Genomic DNA, 23,838 nt, shown 5'->3' on the forward strand with positions numbered 1-23,838 from the left:
GGAGAGATGACAAACATATTTAAAAATGCTCTAACTCCGCCTCCTTCATGGCGCTGCCTGCACTCACAGCTGAAATGTACGGGCTGTTGAGGTGCTGTTTGCTGGGGGAAGAGGGCGAGGGCTCCTCGGGCAGCGCTTCCTGGAGGTGGGAGGACACGCAGCCGCTGTCGGAGCCAGTAGAGCCGGAGAGGCAGCGAGACGACGAACCTGAACTCTCAGTGGCTGAAGACAGAAAAAAACTGCAGTTAGGCGTTAAAGTGAAGAGGCTGGAGGTTTGGGACGAAGAGCACAGATTAGTTTAGGTGTGTGCTGACGTACTCATGGAGGGCTGGCTGCTGGTCTCGTGCTCCTGCTCGTCTTCCTCGATGCACGAAGCGCTGAAGGAGCTCTGAGCGGTGGGAGGAGGGGGGATGCTCTGACTGCAGGAGGGAGAGGAGGATGTTATCAAACCAGCACAAGGACCTTTGACCTTTGACAGCAGGACAGGTAAGTCTCACCTGTACATGTGCAGATTGAGCGGTCCCAGCAGGCTGGATGAAGACGGGCCTAATGCTGCAGGGTCAGAGGTCACCGTTCCCCTTTTAAAAGGATTCGAATGGTCGAAGACGGAGACGGCGATGGACGCCCGCGTTCTGGCACCTGAAGGACCCAATCACCGTTTTACTTTTTGATCATCAGTAACTAACGAGCTGATTGGTGAATTCTAGTAAAAGTAAAGTCTGGGCGGCACCTCTGCTCTTCATCATGTAGTGAACGGCTCGGTCGCTGATGGCCGCGTCGCTCGGCTGGATGTCCAGGAACGGTTTGTTGCCCACGCCCATCGACACCATCTCCTTCAAACGCATCTCTGCTGGCAGAAAGACAAACGGGTGAGTCGATCTCCCGACACCGACGCTCTCCGCTCTCCTGAACGCTCCGCCATCCGCACCTTTGTTCCTCGTGGCCTGGGTCCACAGGATTCGGGCGATGTCGTTTGTCCAGGCGTGTTTTGCGTCCGTCGTTGTCGCCTGAAGGATGAAGGTCTGATTCTTGGATGTCCTCCTCCTGAACCAGATCTCAAACCTCAGCCCGCTGTCCCCCGTCGACTCTGTCAGACCAACGTCCGCCGTCTGCAGCACAGGCACACGTTTTCTGCTCAGAAAGTTCCTCGCCGCACGGTTGGCGTGGGCTCGCCTGCTCTCGGAGAGCTTACCTTGAAGGAGTGTTTGTAGATGAAGACGTCCAGCCCTCCCTCCATCTTCTTAGGTTTACTGAAGAGGACGAGCTCCTCAAACAGGAAGATGCGACGCTGACATTTCCTCCTCCCGCTCCAGACAGTGAACTCGTCCTGCCGGATCAGCTGACCCTGCTCCTTCAGGTTCACCTGCAGGCAGAAGAAGAAGAACGATGTGAGCTGATTGGGTAATCACAGGTAAGCTGTGGTTCCAGTTTAGTAACAGCACCTTTTCCACAAGATGATGAGGTACAGATTCACCTGTGCCCTCCCATTTGGACACTTTCCATTTCCATCTGCATTAGTGCGCTGTAAGCCCGGCAGATCTAAATATTAGGGGTGCAACGATACTTTGGTGTCACGGTTCGATATTTTTTCGATACAAAAAAAATGTTCATGCTTTTTTAATTTGTCATTTATTAAAATTATAAATATATATTTTCTTCTGGGCTTCTTCTGGGCTATATTCTCAGCAGCATATTAAACATATCAGGTCCCCATAAGGAGAATCATGTGCTAACGGCTGTCTAAATGACTCGGGTAAAGTTTGTAGCATGCGTGCTTGTTGTTTTTGTCTGCTTCCACTTGTCTTTGCACTAGGATGATGTCGGAGTAAATGTGCAGTCATATTCGTTGTGTTCCCACTAGTGCTGTCAGCGTTAATCTGAAATGACGTTAACGCCACAACACGGCAAATCTCCGTTAACGAGCTAACTGTGCTAACACACTAGTTTCCACCAATGTAATTGAGCATTGCGTGGCACATCCGACATACTGTTTTACTTTAGTCCATGACGCGCTTACCTTCAGGGTCATACGTCACATGAAAACCAAAATAGTTTCAAACGCCAGATCTGAATGAGGGTGGGGGAGGTTCAATTTGCCATGTTGCAAGGAGAGCTTAACTTCTGTCTTGCTAGCTTGCCCTGCGCTCAGTGAATCTGCGCTCGACAGTGCAGCCTAGGTGGAGTATTTGAACACAGATCCACAACACAGACAGCATCGTCAGAAGAAAAGTTGATAAAATAAATTAAAAATGCTGTATTGTTCGATACATATGCGTACCGAACTGAAAGCACTGCATCGAACGTTTCAATATCGATACAAGTATCGTTGCACCCCTAGTAAATATGTCCCTGTGATATTTGTGTATTATTTATGCGCGAGATGATCTCATCACAGCCTAAACTTCATTGTTTAATGCGGGCAAACAGCAGCATTATGCTGCAGTGCAGTGAAAACATTTAAGGTCCATCGAAACTTAATTTAAGACGTTTTAGACTTGGGCACGAATGATGACGCTAAAACAGGATTATAAGAAAGTAAAAGACCATAAAAGCGGCTCTGCTGAGGCTCATGGGACACAGCCCTTAGTCTGGTAATCTGAACACAAAGGCTGGTCAGGCTTTTTGGAGGCTACCACCAGCCTCACGGGGAGCTGCAGTCTACGCTGTTTAACTTAAAAGAGCAGAAAACACAAAGCGGGAGTGTTTAACGACACGGTCCAATTTAAACGTCTCACCTTGAGCTCCGTCTTTATCATGAAACCCACAACAAACAAACCTCCCATCTTACTGTGGTAATCATGTCCATCAAGGCGGTCGTGTGATTGGTTTTTAGTTGGACTACTAAAAGTTCTGCTCCTTGAATGTGATTCATGTGTGATGTGGACTTTCCCCTCAGATCAATATTTCTGCTGAGTCTAGAACACGAGTTTCACCTGAGCTCAGATCAGGCTACACTTACGTCACAGTCTCGAATGGCGTCCATGGCCAACAGGTCGTTTCCATGGCGAAGCTGGAACTTGACCATATTGGTGGCAGACTGCAGTGCAGTAAGCTCCGCCTCTTGTGCCACGCCCACCTCCTTCATGAGGTCAGTGAGGAGCAGCGCGTATTTGCTCATCCTCTGAACGGGCTTCAGCAGGTAGGAGGACAGGTCCATCTTATCGCCCAGCTCCAGCTGCTTCCTCTGCAGGAGCGAGGGGGGCAGGGGTTAGTGTAAGTACAAATATGAGGTCACATGAAGGTCAAAGGTCAGAGGTGGTGGTTGTAGTTCTCACTCTGAAGAAGGAGTGTCCGTGATTCGCCAGAAGAGCGTCAGACTTGGGTTTGTTCTTGCTGTAAAGAGCGTACAGACCGAACTGCTCCTGCTGTTCAACACAAACAACAAACACATTCACACAGAGTACATATGAAGAGTGTGTGTGTGTGTGTGTGTGTGTGTGTGCGCGTGTCCTACGTGTCTGAGGAAGCAGTGCGGCACTCTGAGCGGATGCTTCGAGCAGGCCTCCAGCTCCTTCAGGAAAAACTGGCTGTGGAAGTCGAGGAGTTTCTCCAGGTTGCCGAAGACGACGGTGCGTTTCCCCCTGAGATCCTGCGGGAGGTCTGCTCGGTCCATCTCGGGGAAGTAGTGATGTATGATGTAGCGCAGTGAGCGGACGTACTCGCGCTCCGTGTTCACCATCTCCTCCACAACGTGACGCAGCTTGCTGCACGCACACACACACACACACACGTCAGCAGAGAAGTGTCAGTCTACAAATTCAGTCTGAGAAACCAGGGGCCTTTCTCAATATGCGTACTTGTGCGTACTTGCGTCCTCGTGTACTCGGTCTCCGACTGATGACGTATCACAAGTACTGTTCCAATTCGAAGTACGCATCAAGCCGAGAACGCGAAAAAGTCCCGGATGTGTTCTCGCTCCGCCCGTTTTATCGAGCATGCATCGGTGGTGACTTGTGTGGACTTGGTACAGCTAAATATCCCAGAATGCATTTCGTCCAAAACTCAAACGCGGCAATGGCGGACGAGCGGGGCTAAAAACTTTTAAATATTACTCTTCCTGGGTCACAAAATAAACTTTTAAGTTCTTTTCAAGCGAGAATGTAGCTGTGTAAACTTCAAATATCTGCTCAGTTTATCAAGATATCATATAAACGCGCTCCGACGTTTTCGGAGACGTCTGTGACCCGCCAGCTCCATAGCAGACAGCGAGGTCGAGGATTATTACAGCCGGCGAGAACAGTGGACTTTTTAAACCCCCCCACGGTCTTTTCGCTACTCGGGTTAAACAAACCCCAGTAGCTGTCTATTGTATTGAGTGTCCACTAAAATAAAAATAAAAGCATTCTAACATCTCACCTGCTTGTTTTTATTAAGGTATGTACACGTATGTACATGTGCACTATTTTTATTAATAGAGATTTCACTACTGAGGTTAAACATGATATATAAGTCACTTCAATCACTTCTAAATGTTAATGTTTGGTTTATTTCAGTGTTTTATTTGTTCCTGAGTAAACCGGTTTGGCTGAGATTAAAGTTAAGCTTCATAACATATAACTCAGTTAAATTAAGGACGGCAGTAAAAACTCCGGACCTGTGACATCATCAAGTACGCTGGTGTTCCAATTGTACAAATCGCGAGTCCGTGCTCGCGTTCTTGGTGAGTACGTACTCGGGTTCTCGGCGAGCGCGTACTCACCGAGAAGGCGAGTACGGACTCGCGTACTTGAGAATTGAGAAAGGGCCCAGGATTACCCACCTGCCCCTGGGTCGGGGTTCTCCCGTGGGTGTGCTGGGTGTCCCGGGGCTATGTGGCCCCTGTCCTGCCCAGCTGTGAGAAGGCGTCCTGGGGCAGAGCGTGCGGTCCGCCGCCTCAGTGCTGCTGACCTCCAGACCACGAATGAACACACCCGTGTTTCCTCTGCGCGCTGGCTCGCTGAGGGCGCGAGCAGACGGGCTGTAGCGCGACGTCTCCGGGGTGGCGGGGCAGTCGAAACTCTGAGTCTTCCTGAGCTGCTGTCGTCTGCAGGAGAAGGAAGAGGAGGAAGAGGAGATGGAGAAGGAAGACGATGATGGAGTGAAGCAGGGAGAAGAATCCAGGCGGTGGAGTCTGGGACTGCTGGAAGTGATATCCACGCGGTCTGAGGACTCGTCTGAGGAGGAGCTGCGAAAAAGTCGCCGGAGGAGCGGCGTGTGCTGCGGGGTGGGAGGGGAGGCAGCAGGGGTGGAGGTAATGGAAAGAACCGAGGAGGCATCACAAGGGGGTGAGGAGGCCTTTGTTTTCTCCTCTGACAGGCGGGAGGAGGATGAGGTGGTGTCACGGGCCCCCCAAAGTCCTGACAGAGACTTCCTGGAGGAGATGGAGCTCCTGCTGGTGGCAGAGTCAGAGCGGCGCCTGTGGGCGGAGTCACGCGTCTTGAGCGCTGCCTCCATCTTCCTGTCAAACATCTTCTTGGTCTCTTGACACTTGGACCAAGCGAAGCTCCACTGACGAAGGCCTCGCTCGCCCCGCAGTTCACCCGCAGCCACCTTCATTTCCTGAAAACAGGCGTCTGGGATTGGTGGGTGCAGACGCTGGTAGTCCTCCAGGCAGCCAATCACAGCTTGGCATTTGTCTGGCAGTGTGCAGTCCTCCATACTGATCCCAGCTAGGTGACGCATACCCTGCAGCGCCCAGCCATAAGCCTGCAGAGAGAGAGGGGAGAGTCACATGGAGAGCCAATGAAAAGGCGCCATTCCACTTCCTGTTAATCCCGCTGTATAGAAAATGACTGCAGTTTAGCTCAAGTACAGCAGGGGGCGCTCAGGAGAAAGTCAGACAGCATCAAAAATCGGTCAGAAATTAAATAAGACTAAAAAAAACAAAACAAAAAAAACCAATCAGCATTCATGCTGTAGTGCGTGCTCATTGGTTGGTTAAGGACAATAGAAAACACTCAGTGTTCAAAATGATAACTGAACATCAGAACCAGAGCTAAAGCCCAGCAGGAACTTTGTGTCCAGCTGGTTGTGATGGATGAAGGAAACGCTCTCAGAGGCTGCTGCTCGCTCGACGCTTCAAATCAACATTTACAGACGCTGTGACACCCGAGCGCTCACAGAGGTGTTTTACTATAACATGAAAAACAATCTGAAACTCAAATACCATCGTTTAAAAAATTCAAAGAGCAGAAGATCTATTTCGTCCAGATGACATGACCTTTGACCCTAGACAGCAGCCCACTGAAGAAATGTTTTTTTCTTCATTTTAATAAATTCAAAAGCAAAAAGACTGAAAAAAGAAAAAGGCAGGAGGTGATGTGGTTACTTTAGCTGGAACATTTTAAGTTTCTCCAATCAAGTTGAACACCCACCTTTTCCCCGCCCACTTTTTTTTTTTTTTTTGCTACAGTCACACACAAAGATGCCATGGTGCAGGTCCTCTTCTCACTAAAACAGCTGATGTAACATGTAAACTGTTAAACCATCTGAGAACGACGTTTTCCTCGTTTGTTTTCAAAGTGATGATGTTTCCTGGTCCAGGCCGCTCCAGCTTTTCCTTTAAAGCGAGCAGAACTCGGACCCGACACTGAAACGTTTTCTGTCTGTTCTGACAAACAACAAGAACAGACCGACAATGACGTCACTCTGCAAGTGTGTAGTCAGAGAGCTTTGATGTGTGAGCTCGTGTTTGTGTGCGCACCACAAAGGAGTCGACCGCCAATCTCCTTTTTGTCGAAGGCTGGAGGGGGAGGTGTGTGTGTGTCGTAAATTAAAGACAAGAGGCCTCCTGCTTCTCCACTGAAGAATGACTGAGTGAGTCTTTACCCTCCTGACATGCAGCTAACATATTACTTCACCACTAAAACAGCAGGAGACACACACGCACACAAGGTCATGTGCATGTCAGTTCGGAGCAGGTTATTCCAAACTTTTCAAGGCCTGGAGAGGAAAAGTTCAGCAGCACTGACAGCTGGTTGGGTTTGGGGGGGGCGGGTAGGGTGTGGCCAGCAGAGGGCGCTGGAAGCACAGCAGGGTGAGGGTTCACTGTGAGGGTACAGACACCCTCTTCAGTGCCTGCTGAGGAGCAGCTCTGACACTTGAGTCTCGGCTGATTTGGTGACAGCGGCAGCACCGATGGTTTGAGTCTTTGAGGTTTGTGGCACAACAATCAGCAGAATCATCTGCTGCACGCGTGCCTGAGAAGGTGGAGGTGTGCTCCAACATCTATCTCTACCTACACCAACTCTTCAATCAGTCCTCCCACAAAGGCTCAAAGAGGAGAAAGTGGTCCAAAAACAGAAGGATGTGTCAGTTAATATTTCATTAGATAAGGTCGAATAATAATCCATCACTGATCTGAGACCTGCTGAAAGTGAGCCAGCAGGATTTAATCATCTAATGAACATTTAAAAAAAGCACTGTAGGACGAGGCTTCCCGTCTTCATGAGGTCGACGTAAACAACCAAGGCGGTGACACAGATATGATCCGACAGGACGCGCTAACAATGAAACCATATGGACATCGATGTGGCAGGAGGCTAGCGGGTCAGCGCTCCTCAGACCGATTAGCTGCTGATGTGTCCTGATCGCTGCAGCCGCTCACTTCCCACATGCACAAAGGTGTGTGTGTGTGTCTGTGTGTGTGTGTGTGTGAGAGAGAGGATCGTCACAGCAGTCTTTTATTGTAACTGTACTCTTTATCTTCGATTCTACAACAACAACTGTGGGAACATTTTAGTTGTCAGCCAGGTTTAATCATTTTATTAAGATGTGATTGGACCACTTTAAAGGAAGAGGGGACTGGGGGTGTTTTCAGAGGTCCATTTTATAATGAATAGTTTACCTGCAGAGACTGTGGCAGACAGTGGTTGGACTGTGGAAACGACCAATGTAGATCTCAATATTCTGACTGTATAAAAAGCTTTTCATGAACCCAGATGCTGTGTGTCTTTGGACTATTTCAGCAGCATCAGGCTGGGATGTTTTCCACATGTAGCACACAGCAGGAGCTACTCTGTGGTTTAATTCAATTCAATTTCAATTCAATTTTATTTCTATAGCGCCAAATCACAACAAAAGTCGCCTCAAGGCGCTTCATAGATACAGAGAAAAACCCAACAATCATATGACCCCCTATGAGCAGCACTTTGGCGACAGTGGGAAGGAAAAACTCCCTTTTAACAGGAAGAAACCTCCAGCAGAACCAGGCTCAGGGAGGGGCGGGGCCATCTGCTGTGATTGGTTGGGGTGAGAGAAGGAAGACAGGATAAAGACATGCTGTGGAAGAGAGACAGAGATTAATAACAGATATGATTCAATGCAGAGAGGTCTGTTAACACATAGTGAGTGAGAAAGGTGACTGGAAAGGAAAAACTCAATGCATCATGGGAATCCCCCGGCAGCCTACATCTATTGCAGCATAACTAAGGGAGGATTCAGGGTCACCTGGTCCAGCCCTAACTATATGCTTTAGCAAAAATGGAAAGTTAGCGGTGACTGTCTGGGACGGTTAGCATTAGCTGCCAGGTTAAAGACCGGAGAATTTAACAGTTGGAAACTTGAACACGCGCAGCTTCTTTGGACCAAGTTGAGGGCTGCTGTGCATGTACCATTATTACCAAAGGCTGACCCTCCCTCATGTTCTACTGGAGGTCTCTTCCTGTTAAAAGAGTGTTCTTCCTCCCCACCATCACCATCATCACCAAGTACTGCTCACAGAGCCCAGTGATCACACGAGCCTCTCTAATATTTAGGATCTTTACACTTCAATATAAAGGTCCTTCAGATAAGTGTTGTGAACTGTTCATATAATAATATGAGGAACAGATTGTTCTTGGTTTTCTTCTACTTTCATTATTTTAGCATCGTTCACATCGATTTATAAAGTAAGGCTGAAGAAATGTACCGCTTTCCAGTAAGGAAGCTTTGGATCCAGCGTTACTGGACCACTTCACAAACCTGACAACATTTGCTTTTAATCTATTTTCAGGCCTCCGACAATCAATGATCAGAACAGATGCCGATTACGTTTCCGTCGATCAATAAATTGATTATTCAGCCGATTGTTTCAGCTCGACTCTGGATGTTTCCAAACAAGAGAGGCAGTGAAAACGTGGGGCGGAGAAGAGGAGGACTCTAATTAAAATAACATGTGGTTGTTATGGCGCTGCGGGAGGGGGGAGGCAGGAGGGGGAGGAGGGATAAACAGGAGCACACGGGCTGTGGTTTTGGGGACAGTGGCCCTGCAGGACTCCAGGCCTGGAGCCAGTCAACCAAAGAGGAGGAGGGGAAACAGAGGGAGGGCGGAGGAGGCCAAAACCCTCCAAACCATATAAAAGGAGGGGGTAGGGCTCCTTTGCTCCTCCTTCAGAGGAGCAGTGGTGAACCTTCAAACGGTTCTGCGGTTCCTGGAGGAGAGCGTTTTGTCTTCAAACTCTTGTTGATGTGAAAGAAGTCTTTTGTTTCACTTTGTTTCTACATTCTGTGCTTTTATTCTGAAGTCTTCATATAAAAGGAAGAAATGTCAAACGAGGCAGAATCCTCCAATACCAGTGTTTTTATGCCCCGACGTCAGAAACAGCTGAGCCCAGAGGTGTCGTGTTTTCAGGTGTCCATTTGTCCCATTCTTGAGATACTTAAACACGGCAAAAAAAATTACTTGGACTCGAAGATGGAGGGTAAGATTTTCATGGTCAAAGGTCACTGTGAGCTCACAATATTCAAGAATTCAGACACTACCTGACAAACTGTCACACATCGTTTTCGGTGCAAAACGGAAAACTTAAAAACAGAAACAGATCCTGTCCAGATCAGAGGAAACTGATCTCCTTCCTTTCAATATAAAATCACATCTACATGCTAGCATGTCATAGCTGACAGAAGGGAACTGATCCGAGGTGGTGTCGACAGTTTGGATCACAGCAGGTACCGACAAGGTTCAGGATGAACCCAATACTGTGTTCGAGTGGTGCATATTAAATAAATGAGCTGACACATGACCAGTGTATCGCCGTCCGAGAAGAAACTAGGCAACGTGGTGAAACTATTCTGAAAACGAGCCCACGTGGAGCTGCTAGCGCCTGGACAAACCTCGCTGCTGTGCTTAAAGCTGTTATTCTTAAAGATTCTTAAAGAAGTAACGGGTGAACTGGAAATGGATCAAAATGATAGAATTCATTATTTCTCCCCAATATCTAATCACGATTAAGTGATTTTACCAAAAATATTTAAAAATAAGTAAATACAAGAAAAAAAACAAAAGTTTTCTCCAAATGCTGCTCATCCCGTCTGAAGAGAAAACTTGGTCTGAACCAAACTGATTTTGGAGACTGAGCTCTGATAGCTGTGGTGGAGCAGCTGGTTTACTGACTGGAAGGTTAAAGTTTCTTTACTTGAAATGAAATGACAGTGTGTGCAGGTACAGCAGAGTAAACCTGTAGCCTGACATTGCTCCCTTTATCGTCCACCTATGAGCACAGAGCGCTCTGCCAGCTGTTGGAGTTTTTTCCTGCCACTCAGCTGTGAACAATGTGGACACGACAAAGCGGAAAAAGGAATGATGCTGCCGCTGTGACTGCTGTGAAATGGAGCAGACGGACAGTTTTATATTTGCTGATACCCATTTCCTTTCCTTTCCTGCAGCTTGCTAGCTGGTGTCTCCGTCCCCAAAACACATGACAAGCAAAATTACCTCCGACACACCATCATCGAAACAGACGCAATCCTGTGTCGCTTTATATGCAAAAAACATGAGTCAGGGTGGGAACGTCACTGAGCCGCAGCAACATGACAACGTGTGTGATCTGGAAACGACACGATAACATCTGCAGCAGGTAAACTGGTAACACACACACGCACACACACACACACGCAGAAAGAGGGAGAGCGAGCAACAAGCAGCGAGAGCAGCTTCAAAGATCTCTCTGCAGTCAAAGTGACGCCAAGTTAACATCAAACGGCTGAAAAACTGCCACACACACACACACACACACACACACACACGTGCTGATAAAACTTCTCCAAAGCAAACCTCAGCTGTGTGTGTTTTAAAAACAACAACAACAACAAAAACAGTAAGACGTGTGTATCGTACCTCTGTGTGTTCAGCTGAAGCTCTGAAGCCTGAGTGAGGCGCGCAGAGAGCGGCATCCTGACCACACACACACACACAGTGACCCCCCCACACTTCATCAATGGGCTGAATGGCAGATGGGCGGTCCCAGGAGGAGAGGAGGGGGGCATCACCACGGCGACAAAGACTTTGTGGTGAAAGGAATGAAAGGGGGATGGAAAGAAAACTTGGCACCGGAGTGATACCTGGACTACACACACACACACACACACACACACACACACACACACACACACACACACACACACACACACACGTGTGCATGCTTCATTCCTGTGAGTCTGTGTCAGCTCAGCACTGCCTGCTTAGTGTATCAGAGAGGAAACTTCAGCACTCTGTGGTTGGTGTTGTGCAGAATTTGGTGGCGTGACTAAAGCATCCGAACAAACTTCACTGGTGAAAGTTTAAACATCGGTCTGAAACACGTGCCTGCCGACCGGCCGAGCCCACCACTGAGTGAGCGGCGGATCGGATCCCCACAGGCTGATGCTTTCACCCACAGAGCAGACAGGAAGTGAGGCTTGAAAAGACTTCCACACAATGAAAAATAATCTTCTTGTCATCGCAATTTCAATTTTTGTTTTCCCCAAATAGAAATCTTCTATTTCTATGTTGCATTTCAACAGAGAGGCTGTTTCTCTCCGAGTAAAAATGTGTCGGTCAGATCAACTGGATTCTTGATTTTTCAGTTGTCACAGGACTTGTCAGGGCTGGAGTCCAGAATAAGTTGCTGCCCCACGTGGAGGAGTTTAAGTATCTCAGGGTCTTGTTCACGAGTGAGAGACTGACACACTAGATTGGGGTGGTGTCTGTAGTGATGTGGACGCTGTACCCATCTGTTGTGGAGAAGAGGGTAAAAGCAAAGCTGTCGATCTACGCCCCTGTCCTCATGCTGCGCTGTGTACGTCCTAATATAACACGAGTCTAAATCTTTTCTGAAAGAAAACCGAAAGTGCGCCGGAGTTCACACCGTGTCGCTCTCGGTTATGATGTGAACAACGGTCGAAGAAACTTTAGTGGTCGGTGCTTTTGTTTTTACAGGACGTCTGAGGGACAACTTCAACTGTTTCATGCCTGAACTTCAAGAATCTGCACATTATAAAAATATCAGCATGACATAAAAACACACAAACAAACCTACAAGACAGAGTCATGTGGACAAAGACCATCGCCCCCCTCACACCCCTTTACAAAGAGTCCAGTACACAAAGCAATATTGACACTCTCTCTCCCCCTCTTCATCCTCCTGGCCTCAATACAAGCTGTCAGTTTCACTGCAGGGAGACGATATGAGGAGGAGGAGGAGAGACACGACGAACCAGCTGCTCCGATCCACATTCAGCTGTTTTACATGCAGCTAAAATTAGATTTCTGAAGATGGATTCGAAGCTGCTCGGACAGAGCTGACAGGCTTCTCAGATGGTTTAAACCGAGAGACAGTAAAACAGGAAAAATCAGAGCACAGCTGGAGCTATAATCAGAAAGAGCAGTAAGTACTGTTCACAACACTGAGATTCACTTTAACTAATCTCAGAAAGCACCAGATTAAATATAGATTTACACATTTAGATGACTGTGAGGCTCAAACTGCCATTAAAAACCTCAGTGACTGTACCTGATCTAAGAAGCCGTAGAGTCGGACGGCCCGCTCGATGTTCTGCCCGGTGCTGCTGACCCGCTGAGTGAAATCCTGCAGCTGAGCCCAGAAGGAGTGAACTTTGTCCTCGTAAATGTGGAGGTCAGCGGACGGCACGTCGTCCCGGCGCTCCAGCCGAGACAGCAGCTCCTTCCCTCGTTTACACTGGTCCTGCACACAGAAGAAACAGACCTCATCCTCTGTGGGGACCAGTCCTCAGTATGGGCTAAAAGACATGTTTGAACGAGTGAGAGTGTGTGTGTGTGTGTGTGTGTGTGTGTGTGTGTGTGTGTGTGTGTGTGTGTCGTACGTATGCCGTTGTGCAGAAGTCCTTGTAGTCCTGCTGTTTTTCATTCAGAAGCACCAGAGAGTCTGCCGGCTCTTCCAGACTCTTTAGACGAACTTCACCAACCTCCTGTAGCCACGTCTTCACCTGACACACACACACACACACACACACACGAATGACAAGCACATAGACTGTAAGGTAAACTTCACATTAACATGTGATCCAGAGGATCAAACCTCCCACCCTGCCAGGTGAGATGCGAGGCATGTCCCTTTTTTTATGGTTACAAAGTCAAAGAATGACAGAAAAACAAAAAAGAAAAGAAAGGAAAACGAGAACCAATCAATGCTGCAGCTCTCTCAGCGCGTCTATGCCTGAGGGCCAAATGTCTGACACTTCATCCACACCCGCAAGCAGCAAATCGCTCACATATGGATCTACTTTAACCTGAATTACCCATTTATGAAATCCATAGATCATCTAATGTTTATTCATTTTCCTAATCATTCATTTGTGAGTGTGCTCAGGAGGGAAGTGTTTCATCCTGTCAAAGCTTCAGAAGACAAACTCGTTCCAGTTTAACTCCAAACACATAATTGGTGTTTTTCTGTTGATGTTTACTGATCTGATATTAATCTGATGTTATCAGGTAATAATTCGATTGCTTACAGCTTAGAGCGCATATTTCCAAACATGCCTCGTTTCACAAAAAAAAATGTATTAAGTTAAAACCACCTTTTTCCTCCTACTGACAAGATACAAGACACCAGAGTTCAGGTTAAAAAAAGAAAAACATCTGAAAAGTATATTTTTAATGTATTTATTGTGCATTACTTCTTTTGGCCCACTTGCAGTACCTTCACAGCACACCAGGGGGCTGCTGTCCACACTTTGATCACTGGCTAAGAGCGTAACCAAGGAAACAAAGGAGGTGGGAGTGTCTCAGTGTCACTCGAGTCACGGTTCAAGTCAACTCCTCACATTAAGACGACGCTGATGTAAATGTCAGTATGGACAATGCATACTGAGCGTGCTCAGACTGACCTCGCTGAAACCTTGCTCCAGGTTCCTGAAGTCTGCGATGAAGTTCAGCTCCTGCGTTTTGGAGTTGGACAGCATCACCAGGCGGTGGAGCAGCTCGTCCACCTGCTCGTACAGAGCCGACACCGACTCCACCGCCGCCCGCTGGTCCGCCGCCACTCCGACGCTGCTCTCCTCCCTGCGCAGCCACGCCAGCGAGGCGCCGCCCTCCTGCTGGAGCTGCACCAATCGGCTGTCTGCGAGGATGCTGCACATCACTGCCCTGTAGCGGGACAGCAGCAGCTCGGCATCCTGGCAAAGACAGAGAAGTTTGAGCTGGTGTCTGAACCTTTGTGGGAACTGAGAGCAGACGGTGTCGTTCACCGACTCTGTGCATGTGATTAAAAAAAATCCACTTCCAGGATTCACGACGCAGTTACTCAAAACAATCCTAAAAGAACTACTTTCTTGAGCTTTGAGTGCCACTTAGTTTCAGTAAATTCAAAAGAAGGCAGATATCTCTACAGCTCACTGCTCCCAAAGTTGGACACTGTACATAAAAATAATTCAGATAAACAGGCCGGAAGTTAACATGTCAACTTTGGAGTGATGGTGACAAACTAAAGAACATTAAGCAAACAAAACAGTGAGACCAGAACACAAAAGTACAAACTGTTTGAGTGAATAAAAACACGCAGAGTGGATTTTAATCAACAGCCTCCTGTTGAAACTGTTCATGTTTTCAATGAGCCCAACTTTTAGAGCTCATTTCCAGAAAATACACAGTTTTATATTAAACCCAATTTGTATAACATAAGAACAGGAAATGATAAACTTTACAAAAGTTTTGAAAAAGTTCTGGAATAGTGAATTTGGTCAGAGGAGCACGAGACAGTCTTTCAGTCATCCAATCAGATATCTTAAAATGACGACTGTATCTCGAACTCCAAGCAGGGAGGATGGTTCAGAGTTCAACTGACTGAGTTGTAGTCCTTAGCTCTCCTAAAGACTACAACCTCCCCCCTGATTGTTCTTATATAACTAAGAAATTTGTTGTTAATTGGACAGATTTAGGTTCCTAAAGTAAAAATACTGGCTACCCCTCAGCAGACACACCTATGGTATCAATTTGAAGCTCCTCTGCTGCCTCACTCTCGCATGTACAAACTAAGGTGTCCACGCGCGCCCGGCTGGCGGGGTAATCACAGTACCCCGTCAGCCTTTTACAGGTGAGGAGTAGACACAGTCTAGCACTCTCTTTCCCTGCCGTGTGTGTTTTTACCTCAGCAGTGTTCGGTAAAGGTGTGGATTGCAGCGCGTTGATGCTCTTCTGCAGCAGGCTGATGACGTCCTCACACTGACGGCTCAGCTGCTCCAGTCTCTGAGGGACAAACACACATTTTCATTGTGTGAATCGTTTCTAAAGCCGCACACTTAAACTCACTTATGAAAGAAGAAAAGAAGCTTTAAATAGTCAACTGGAAGGTGAATAAAAGCTTCCACTCTACAATACAAACCTCATGTGATTAGCACCCCAGGAATGTGGGACAACCTGTCCAATTATGTTTTAATGAAGCATGCAACGTTTCAAAGCGTTTCAGCTGCAGAAACGCAAAGAGGAGCTGTGAAAGTCCAGAATCAGACACGCCTCACCTGCACCAGCGAGCAGGGATTAACCTGTGCTGACTGATTTGGGTTTGTCGTGATACTGTGAGACGTCTGTCCAACACGCGTCAGTACAAACACACTCATGTAGGTGAAACAGTTTTCTGATGACTACAAATCATCAAAACACTTAAGAAAGGTTTGACGTTGTTCTAACTAACAGACTTCGCCGTGTTTGTGTGTATCACTGTTACACGTCTGCCTTATTGTTTCTTTTTGATCGTTCGTTTTAATCTGTGTGCGACTTTTACACTGACCAATCTGAAGCTGACCCAGCTGCTCTGACTGAAGCTGAAGGATCCTCCAAACTCCACGGGAAGCTGTCGGAGCTCCACGTGTTTCTGGACAGACTTCGGAGAGCTCAGCACCTCCACCTGCACAACAGAAACATCGACGCACACTTTCACACAACATACATTCACACAAAGGTGTTTGTGAGCAGCTGCGGTGTAAAGTGTTACCTGTGCAGCTGCAGGTTTGTCCACACGCAGAGACGAGTCCTTGTTAGCAAGGATCAAAACACCGTGGATGGAGCCTGGTGTGTCCTCCTGCTCACACACACACACACACACACACATCAGTTTCTCTGGTGATCAGCACAAAGTTTCCATCAATAAGCAGATGGAGTCTGGTTGATTTTCAGGTTGTTCGTCTGCTGGGGGTCGAGCTTTTCAGATGTTCTGCTTTCAGGATTTAAAGTTTGATTAATGCTAATAAATTCAGATAGAAATAGCCTGTGAGTCACTGAAGCCACATATTAAAGAAAAGCACTGGTAGACAAAGAGTGCTGTTGTTGATGCGTTATACTCACGACCTCTGACCTCTCTGGGTTCAGTCTGTCAGTGAAACCAGCTGACTGGAACTATACAAAGCTGCCACAGACCGTGTGGGGACTTGTTTCTAATCCATAAATGATACATTTCAAAAGCAGCAGCAGAGCAGTCCTCCAACCACCGCAGTTTGTAACTAACGCCCCCTGTTGGTCACTGACCAATCAGAGCACATCATTAACCCTTTAAGACCTACCATAGAACCAAGTCCGCCAGAGCTTATATTATATGTTTACATGCTGTGGAGCCATTTTTGGGAGCATTTCAAGTTGCTATACATCAATACAACCATTACAGCCTAAATTTTAATAATATGTCTGCATTAAGTGCATAGTAGTTACATAAATTGCAAAAAAGTGCAATAAACTACAAAAAAATTGAAAATCGTTTTTGTTTTTTAACATATATTTGTAGTTAGAGAAATTTAAGAGGCTTATCCCTCAAAACTGTAAATACAAAAAAGTTGCACAAAATAGTTTCCCACCACAGGAAATTTATTTTGAGTGTCTTCATAGTTTTATTTTTGAAATACACCAATTTTTATACACTGCAGGAAAAACGAAAATAAATATTATAATGCAAATTTGCAAAAAAGCAGCATGTGCATCAAAATAAACTATTTCCAGCAGTGCAATATGAGTCCTAAGCATCCCAGAAACCACACAGAAAGTCAGAAAGTCAAAGATAACTTTTAAAAACACCAGTATAGGCTCATGAGGCCCTGATGGTAAAAAACTACATTTCCGCGAAAATGACATCACTTCCGGTTTCGGGCAGGTCATGGCGGACATGCGATAGTTTGCGCTGACGTCTATTCCAAGATAGGAAGTGTTACGAACAGCTGATCGGATCGGCAAAGCTTGTTTCTGGAATATTATGTTTTTGTTGCTGCAAGTGCTTTTTATGCAGTTTTTGCAAAGTTATATGTGGAAGGAAACTGTGACCGAGGACAAGCTGATGGCATAAGATGTAAGTACAACTCCTCCGGTTTCATATGCAAAAAAAATTATTGCGCTAGCTTACGTGGTTGCAGAGCTACCAGGATTTAAAAATAGTTACGCAAAACGGAGCGTGCTGCTCTGACCGGCTTTAAAGGGTTAAGGAGCTCAGTTGGCCTCTGTAACCACACTTCTCTCTTCCTACGTTTTCCAGTGAGGTGGAGATAAAGTTGTTGTTTTAAACTAACTGACTGTCCCCTCGTTCCTGAAGGTCACTGACGATGTTCAGACCTGGATGCCAGAGGGGAGGAGAGTAAGGATCCATAATCCATTTCCTGTTTTAACAGCTGTTTTGACCAGAAACTAAAACACTGTGGCTGCACAGAAACCTACAGCTTCAACTTTGATACTTTAAACAGAAACAAGAAATCAGGATTGAAAATGTAAAAAACTTTCTCAGATTCATGGTCGATCAGAGATAAGAAGGACGACATTCTGCTCTGAAAATGTTTCTCCACTATTCCCGTTCTGCATGTATTCCTCATCAGGAGCAGCTGCATCAGTGTTTTAATAGGAGCTGAGATGCTGTCTCTCATGAGTGCATGTTTCTCTAAATGACTTCTGGAGAATAAAACGACTCTGAGGGGCTGAAACGTGAGAGAGACTCCAGGATTAGTAAAGCCACCTTTTCTCGCACGCGCTCAGTCTGCAGCTCCACAGCACAGAGCTCCTGTCTCCAGGTAGCTCAATCGTAACCAACTCACCTGCAGCGACCTGAGGGCGGAGTACAGGGCGGGAGAGGGAGCAGCTCCACGGGCATCCACCAACACCGTCAGCCCCGACGCTAGCACCTCCTTCCTGTTCCATGAAAGAAGTGATATCAGAGGGTGGACAGCACGGAGACCTGAGTAACAACAGTAACAGAGGAGTGTACCTGAGGGTGGAGGTGTAGTAAAGGAGGAGGCGGGGCAGCTCAGTGCTGTCACAGTCCAGGTGGGACCACACGGGGCTCGTGGTGGAGACGGTAAGCAGCGCTCGCCCACCTTTGTCTCTGGTTCCTGCAGGAAGATGCAGCAACTTCATTTACACACAGAAACAGTGACTCCAACTCTGAAGTTCAGTCTCTGCTCCACCTGCCCAACTTTATAGACCTCAGGCTGGAGCTTCTGACTGCCCTGATCTTAGTCTAGTCGGGTCTGAGTCTGAGGCCTGAAACTAGTTGGTACATGACGTTTGTGTTTTCTCACCAGGCAGACAAACAGCTCCAGACCTCAGCAGCATGCTGTACAGTCTGGACTGGGAGGACTGGGTGACAGGCTGGACTACCCTTGGAACAGCTGCTGGTTGCTCTGTCGGAGTCGAACCAGCAGCCAGAGCAACCTCTGACTGGGCAGGACGCAGCTCACTGCAGAGGCCTGTGAAGAGATGCCGAAATGAACCTGTGTTAGTCACAGTGTACTGACACAGCAGGCCTGTGAGGCCCAGTTTACATGTATGACACAGATAATGGACATGTTCTCACAGCTAGAAATACTGTGCTGCTGGGGTACCTGCTGTTCTCTCACACATGCAAAAAATTCAGCTCCGCCGGGTCATGTCTGCTAAATTTCAGGGCTGCAATTAATGTAGTTAATGAAGAACTTTAACCGTTAACCTCAAAATGGCAAAACAGCTAAGAACCAGACAAAAGTGTCCTCACTGTCAAGGTCTCCACGTCTGAGGACATCAAGATGTTGTAAATAAGCTGAAACTGAAGTGACGTACACCCCTCACCTCACTCCTTTAACATTTAACAGAAGGTATCATCTCTTTTTGAAAATCATTTTTCTCATTTAGTGAACTCGAAGAAAAGCAGATGATAAACAGTCTGTAACATCTTAATATAAACAACAAACTCCAGCAGCAGATCTCAGTGTTTCCACACTAATGAAAAGGCGTGGAGGCTTCACCTGTAGATTTTCTAAATCCACAAAACTAGAAAAACCTTCATCTTTCATAGACTATCGCTGGCGTCACTGCAACAGGAACAGCAGGGGATTTTATTGACCAATAAAGTAATTCATAATTTTACACTTTTTTTAAAGCCATCTATTAGGTCCCACTGGATGATATAATTTTGATTTTAAATAAAGAGAGAATGTTTTCAGTTAATTCTCAGAGTCCAAGGCTTCATCAGGGTTTCACAAAGTGCAAGTCAGTCGCAGGTGGGAAACAACCCCTGTGCTGTGGGGTATAACCCACAGGGGGCGCTATAATGAAAAGCAGAAACCTTGTGTACAAGTATTAAAAGTACAATATGTTAAGCAAATAAATCATGCAGCTACTAAACAAAACAAAACAAAAAAAGTTTTCATCATGTTCATGTCTGAACTAACCAAATTGACCAAATTCAATTACAAAACAAAATAAATCTATAGAACAAAAAAGTTACGTGCTGATACACAGACGATGTAGACTCCCCGACACGCGCTCTCACCAAACCTAACATGAAGACAGAGGATCTCAGCAGTTCCTGTGGTTATGCTTCCTCTGTCGATCTATCCAGGCTTCCGTGATTTTGTTCAGTAAACAAATATATCACCTGTGCATCGTTACTCAGTATGTTACTGTCAAGTGTTGGAGCCTATAAGGCAGCGCTCAGGGCAGCAGAAACTGACCTCTTACTGTTTTAGGTATTCTGGGTGATTTGTTTACATTACGATGCACAGAGTTGTTTTTTAGTTCAAAAGCTTGAGGTCATCAAGACTCTGCTGCATCTGAACACATCGTGATAAATCTGCATATTTTACTATTTGTTAAACAACCGGAGGGATGAGACGTTCAGCTTTCTCTGAACTGAAGAGCAAACTGTAAACAAAGACACTGCAGAGAATTCCCCTTAATGGAGCCTGGAGCGAGAGCACAAGGCACACAACTTCCTGTCTGCTCTTGGGTAACAGAGGCAGAGCAGGCTGAAAAAAAGGTGAATGGTCCTTTAAATGATCAACGCAGTCGTGTGGAATGTGAGATTTTATAGAAAAAAACTGAAAACCTGACACAGACTTGTTCACGAGCTGCTCCTGCAGCCACACAGGTGAGTTAAAACAGGAGGTGAAGTCGAAGGTAGTTTTAGTGAAAGAGATGCAAAGGACGAACCACTCAGCCAATGAGGAGAGGAGGAGGAGGAGGAGGAGGATGTGATAAAGGAGGAGAAAGAGTGAGTCTGATGGTCTGTGGGAGGAAAAGCAGGAGAGGAAAATGTACTGAGGAGGAGAAACGGGTTCATGTACCTTCAGTGTGACACTCTGAAGCTCCAGCAGCCTCCTCACAGCTCCACCGCTCCTCTTCTTTTTGGACTTCCTGTCCACTGTTGGACTCCTCAGCTTTTGTCGGAAGCAAGTTTTGATGTGCTGCTGGTGTGGAGACGCAGTGCAGTGTTTTACACTCCTCCGTATTATTCTCTCCAGTACTGGATTGATCAGATTCTTCTGTGGGTCCCTGAAGTGCACTGCTTTCAGAATAAAAGTCTGCTTTGTTTTTAGAATAAGAGTCCCCAGGGTCAGGTGTACTTTCAGAATATGTGCTTGCTAAGTGAGAGTCTTCTGTATTATTTTCAGAAGAGCTCTGAGGTTGTGTTTCTTTTTCAGAAATAAAAGTTCCTTGATGTGTTTGCAGTGTGTTGCTTTCACAATAAGAGTCCCTGTGTTGTGTTAGATGTGTGCTGTTTTCAGAAAACAAATCCTTGATCTGCTTGTATCCTGTGCTGGGCCCTTCAGAGCATGTGTGCTGTGTCTGTTTTTCAGAATAAGAGTCCTTGTAATATGGTTCTGTTGCTGTTTTTTCAAAATAACAGCACTCAGTGTGACGCTGTTTATTTTTTTCTGAGTCAGCGTGTTGTTCTCTTGCTGTACTTTCAGAATAATAGTCCACGAAGTGCATTTCTGGTGCTGTGTTTTCAGAATACGAGCCCTCAGTGTCTGTTTCTTTTATGTTGCTTTCAGAATAAGAGTCTCTTGCCATTTCTTGCTTGTTATTTTCAGAATTAAAGTCACTGGAGTCTGTCTGTTTAGTGCCACTTTCAGAATAAGAGTCTTTGTAATGTGCTTCTCGTACTGCGTTTTCAGAATGAGAGTCCTGAATGTGTGGTTGTTTGTTATTTTCAGGATAACAGTCCTCGCAACGTGACTCTGTAGCTATGTTTTCAAAATAAGACTGCTCAGATTTACTTTGTGGTTTGTTACTTTCAAAATAAGAGTCAACAGCGTGTGCACGCTGTGTGGCATTTTCAGGATATAAGGTTTCTGAGTCTACGTTTTTTATGTTTTCCGAATAGTCCACAGAGTGCGTTTCCAGTGCTGTGTTTTCAGAATAAGAGTCCAAGGAGTGCGTTTCTGGTGCTGTGTTTTCAGAATAAGAGTGCTCAGTGTGTAGTGGTTGTTTGTTATTTTCAGGATAACAGTCCTTGCAATATGATTCTGTAGCTATTCTTTCAGAATAAGATTCCTCAGAATGTATTTGTGTTTCGCAACTTTCAAAGCAAGAGTTACTGGAGTGCGATTGCTGTGCATCACTTTCAGAATTTGAGGTTTTTACTGGTTTTATGTTTTCAGAATAAGAGTCCTCGCAGTGTGGTTCTGTACTTTTGCTTTCAGAATAAGAGCCCTCCCAGTGTTTCTGTTTTGTGCTATTTTCAGAATAAGAGTCTTTATAATCCGTTTCTGTTACCGAGTCGATGGAGTGTGCTTGTTGTGTGTTATTTTTTAAATAAAAGTCCTCAGATTGCTTTTGTTTTGCGTTACTTTCAAAATAAGAGTCTTTATCTGCGTGAACCTCTCCACATCCCTTTTCTTCTTCTGTCTCTCCTCCTCTTGCATCTTCTGTCACCATTTCCTCATCCTCATTTCTTTCTTTACTTTGTTGCACAATCATAACCTGAATCTCCTCCTCGACCTCTACTTCCTCTGGGCCTTCTTCTACCTCATCTTCTCCATCTTCATTCAACTCGTCTTCTCCATTTCCCTCTGTATCTTCACTTTCAGCTTCCTCCTCATCACTTGGGAACTCTTCCTCTTCCTCCTCTTCTTCCTCAGCAGCTGAAATTACAGCTTCCTCCTTGTTACGTCGCTCCTCCCCCCCCTCCTCCACGCTCATTTCTGTGCAGGTTTCAGGTTCAGTGTTCAGATTTGTGCCTGTGTCAGTACCTTTTGTTTCTTCCGATTCACAGATGGATGTTCCTGTGACTTCAGGAGGGGCAGAGGAGGAGAAGGGGGTCGGGACCACAGCTTCACGGTGGTCCTGGTGGATGCTCTCTTCCATGAGCCTGCAGGTTGCATCCTCACAGGGCTGCGGAAAGTTGCTGTGTGCGTGAGCAGTGAGTGTGGAAGCAGCAGAGTGTATGTTGGTGGTTTGAGGAGTGTGTGCGGTAGCAGCAGACAGTGTGTGTGTGGTGGTATGTGTACTTGTCCTGGCTCGGTGCTGCAGGCTGATGGACTGGGTTAAAGAGCCTTTCTGTGGGGAGAAGCGAGGAAGCGGGAGCTCCGTCAGCTCCACGTACTCCCCCTCCGAGTCCTCGCCCCCGCTATTTGCTGGTGATTGGTCGGTTTTAGGCGAAGATGGGAGGTGCTTCACATCACTTGAAGAGGTTGCTTCTCTGTTGTTGTCAGATGATGTCTTGATTGCCACATCTTTGCCCTTAATGGAGGAGTCCTGGTCCTCCTTCGGAGCAGCACAGGGCCGACTGATGAATTGTGGGTAGACCAGATCTTCCCAGGGGACCCTAAAGACGTCTCCGTGGGCGGAGAGGAGGCAGCGCTCCAACCTGGATGCTCCGCGCTGCTCCCTCTCCCTGTTGATGGAGTCTAACCAGGCCATGCTAAAGAGAGACTGCAGCGCTACGCCAGACACCTCCTGCTGCTCCACATGATGGCTGCCGGCCGACTTGCTGCACAGGAGCAGGCGCGGTTTTAACGGGATGTCGCCCCTCCAGGAGGCCCTGTGTGCTCGAGGAGGGGGTGGGGCTGCAGAAGGAGAAACCAGCAGGTAGAAGTCTCCTGGACGGAGGAGGCGTGGGTCCAGATGACTGAGCTGAACGACTACCTTCTCGTGGATGCACAAAGGCCAGCCTTCATGACGAAACAGGAAACCACAGTACTGCAGCTGAGGAGAGAAGAGAGCATCGCAGTCAAGACAGAGCGTCATTAAAATCCTGGTTCTGAAGAATATCATCTGTATGGGTGCAAACTAACACCTTCTCCAAATACTGGAACCAAACAGAGCAACTACAGAGATTCAATTAAATCTGAGTCAAGTTCCCACCTGATCCCCTCAGAATCAGCTGATTTATCTCTTACAATAACTTTAATCTCTTT

The 23,838-nt window shown here is 46.6% G+C and overlaps 1 protein-coding gene and 2 long non-coding RNA genes across 4 annotated transcripts in view; 1 reads left to right on the top strand and 2 right to left on the bottom strand.

Moving 5' to 3' along the window:
• LOC146526206 (uncharacterized) overlaps positions 1-23,838 on the top strand; it is a 372,953-nt gene that overhangs the window by 338,755 nt on the left and 10,360 nt on the right. The window lies entirely within an intron of this gene.
• The window catches only part of plekhg4 (pleckstrin homology domain containing, family G (with RhoGef domain) member 4), an 82,921-nt gene that overhangs the window by 3,073 nt on the left and 56,010 nt on the right, over positions 1-23,838 (bottom strand). Inside the window, exons 3-22 of one of the 2 annotated variants that reach the window (XM_085183669.1) lie at positions 20,761-23,626; positions 18,739-18,906; positions 18,426-18,549; positions 18,256-18,349; positions 16,185-16,271; positions 15,981-16,097; positions 15,341-15,439; positions 14,083-14,370; positions 13,060-13,182; positions 12,729-12,920; positions 4,760-5,685; positions 3,455-3,704; positions 3,276-3,365; positions 2,960-3,184; positions 1,193-1,363; positions 929-1,109; positions 731-847; positions 498-639; positions 319-419; positions 36-222 (exon numbers count right to left, since the gene is read on the bottom strand). In XM_085183669.1, the coding sequence (XP_085039795.1) occupies positions 36-222; positions 319-419; positions 498-639; positions 731-847; positions 929-1,109; positions 1,193-1,363; positions 2,960-3,184; positions 3,276-3,365; positions 3,455-3,704; positions 4,760-5,685; positions 12,729-12,920; positions 13,060-13,182; positions 14,083-14,370; positions 15,341-15,439; positions 15,981-16,097; positions 16,185-16,271; positions 18,256-18,349; positions 18,426-18,549; positions 18,739-18,906; positions 20,761-23,626 (6,548 nt within the window). The remainder of the gene's footprint in view (positions 1-35; positions 223-318; positions 420-497; positions 640-730; positions 848-928; positions 1,110-1,192; positions 1,364-2,959; positions 3,185-3,275; positions 3,366-3,454; positions 3,705-4,759; positions 5,686-12,728; positions 12,921-13,059; positions 13,183-14,082; positions 14,371-15,340; positions 15,440-15,980; positions 16,098-16,184; positions 16,272-18,255; positions 18,350-18,425; positions 18,550-18,738; positions 18,907-20,760; positions 23,627-23,838) is intronic. The other variant, XM_085183744.1, reaches the window with a different exon arrangement.
• LOC146526227 (uncharacterized) lies at positions 9,823-12,722 on the bottom strand. Its single transcript, XR_014869343.1, has 2 exons — positions 12,034-12,722; positions 9,823-11,999 (listed from the first exon to the last, which is right to left on the bottom strand). It is a non-coding gene; the product is annotated as an uncharacterized LOC146526227 (long non-coding RNA).

The sequence above is a fragment of the Neolamprologus multifasciatus genome, chromosome 1, assembly GCF_963576455.1.
Source record: "Neolamprologus multifasciatus chromosome 1, fNeoMul1.2, whole genome shotgun sequence".
NCBI classification, from domain to species: domain Eukaryota; kingdom Metazoa; phylum Chordata; class Actinopteri; order Cichliformes; family Cichlidae; genus Neolamprologus; species Neolamprologus multifasciatus.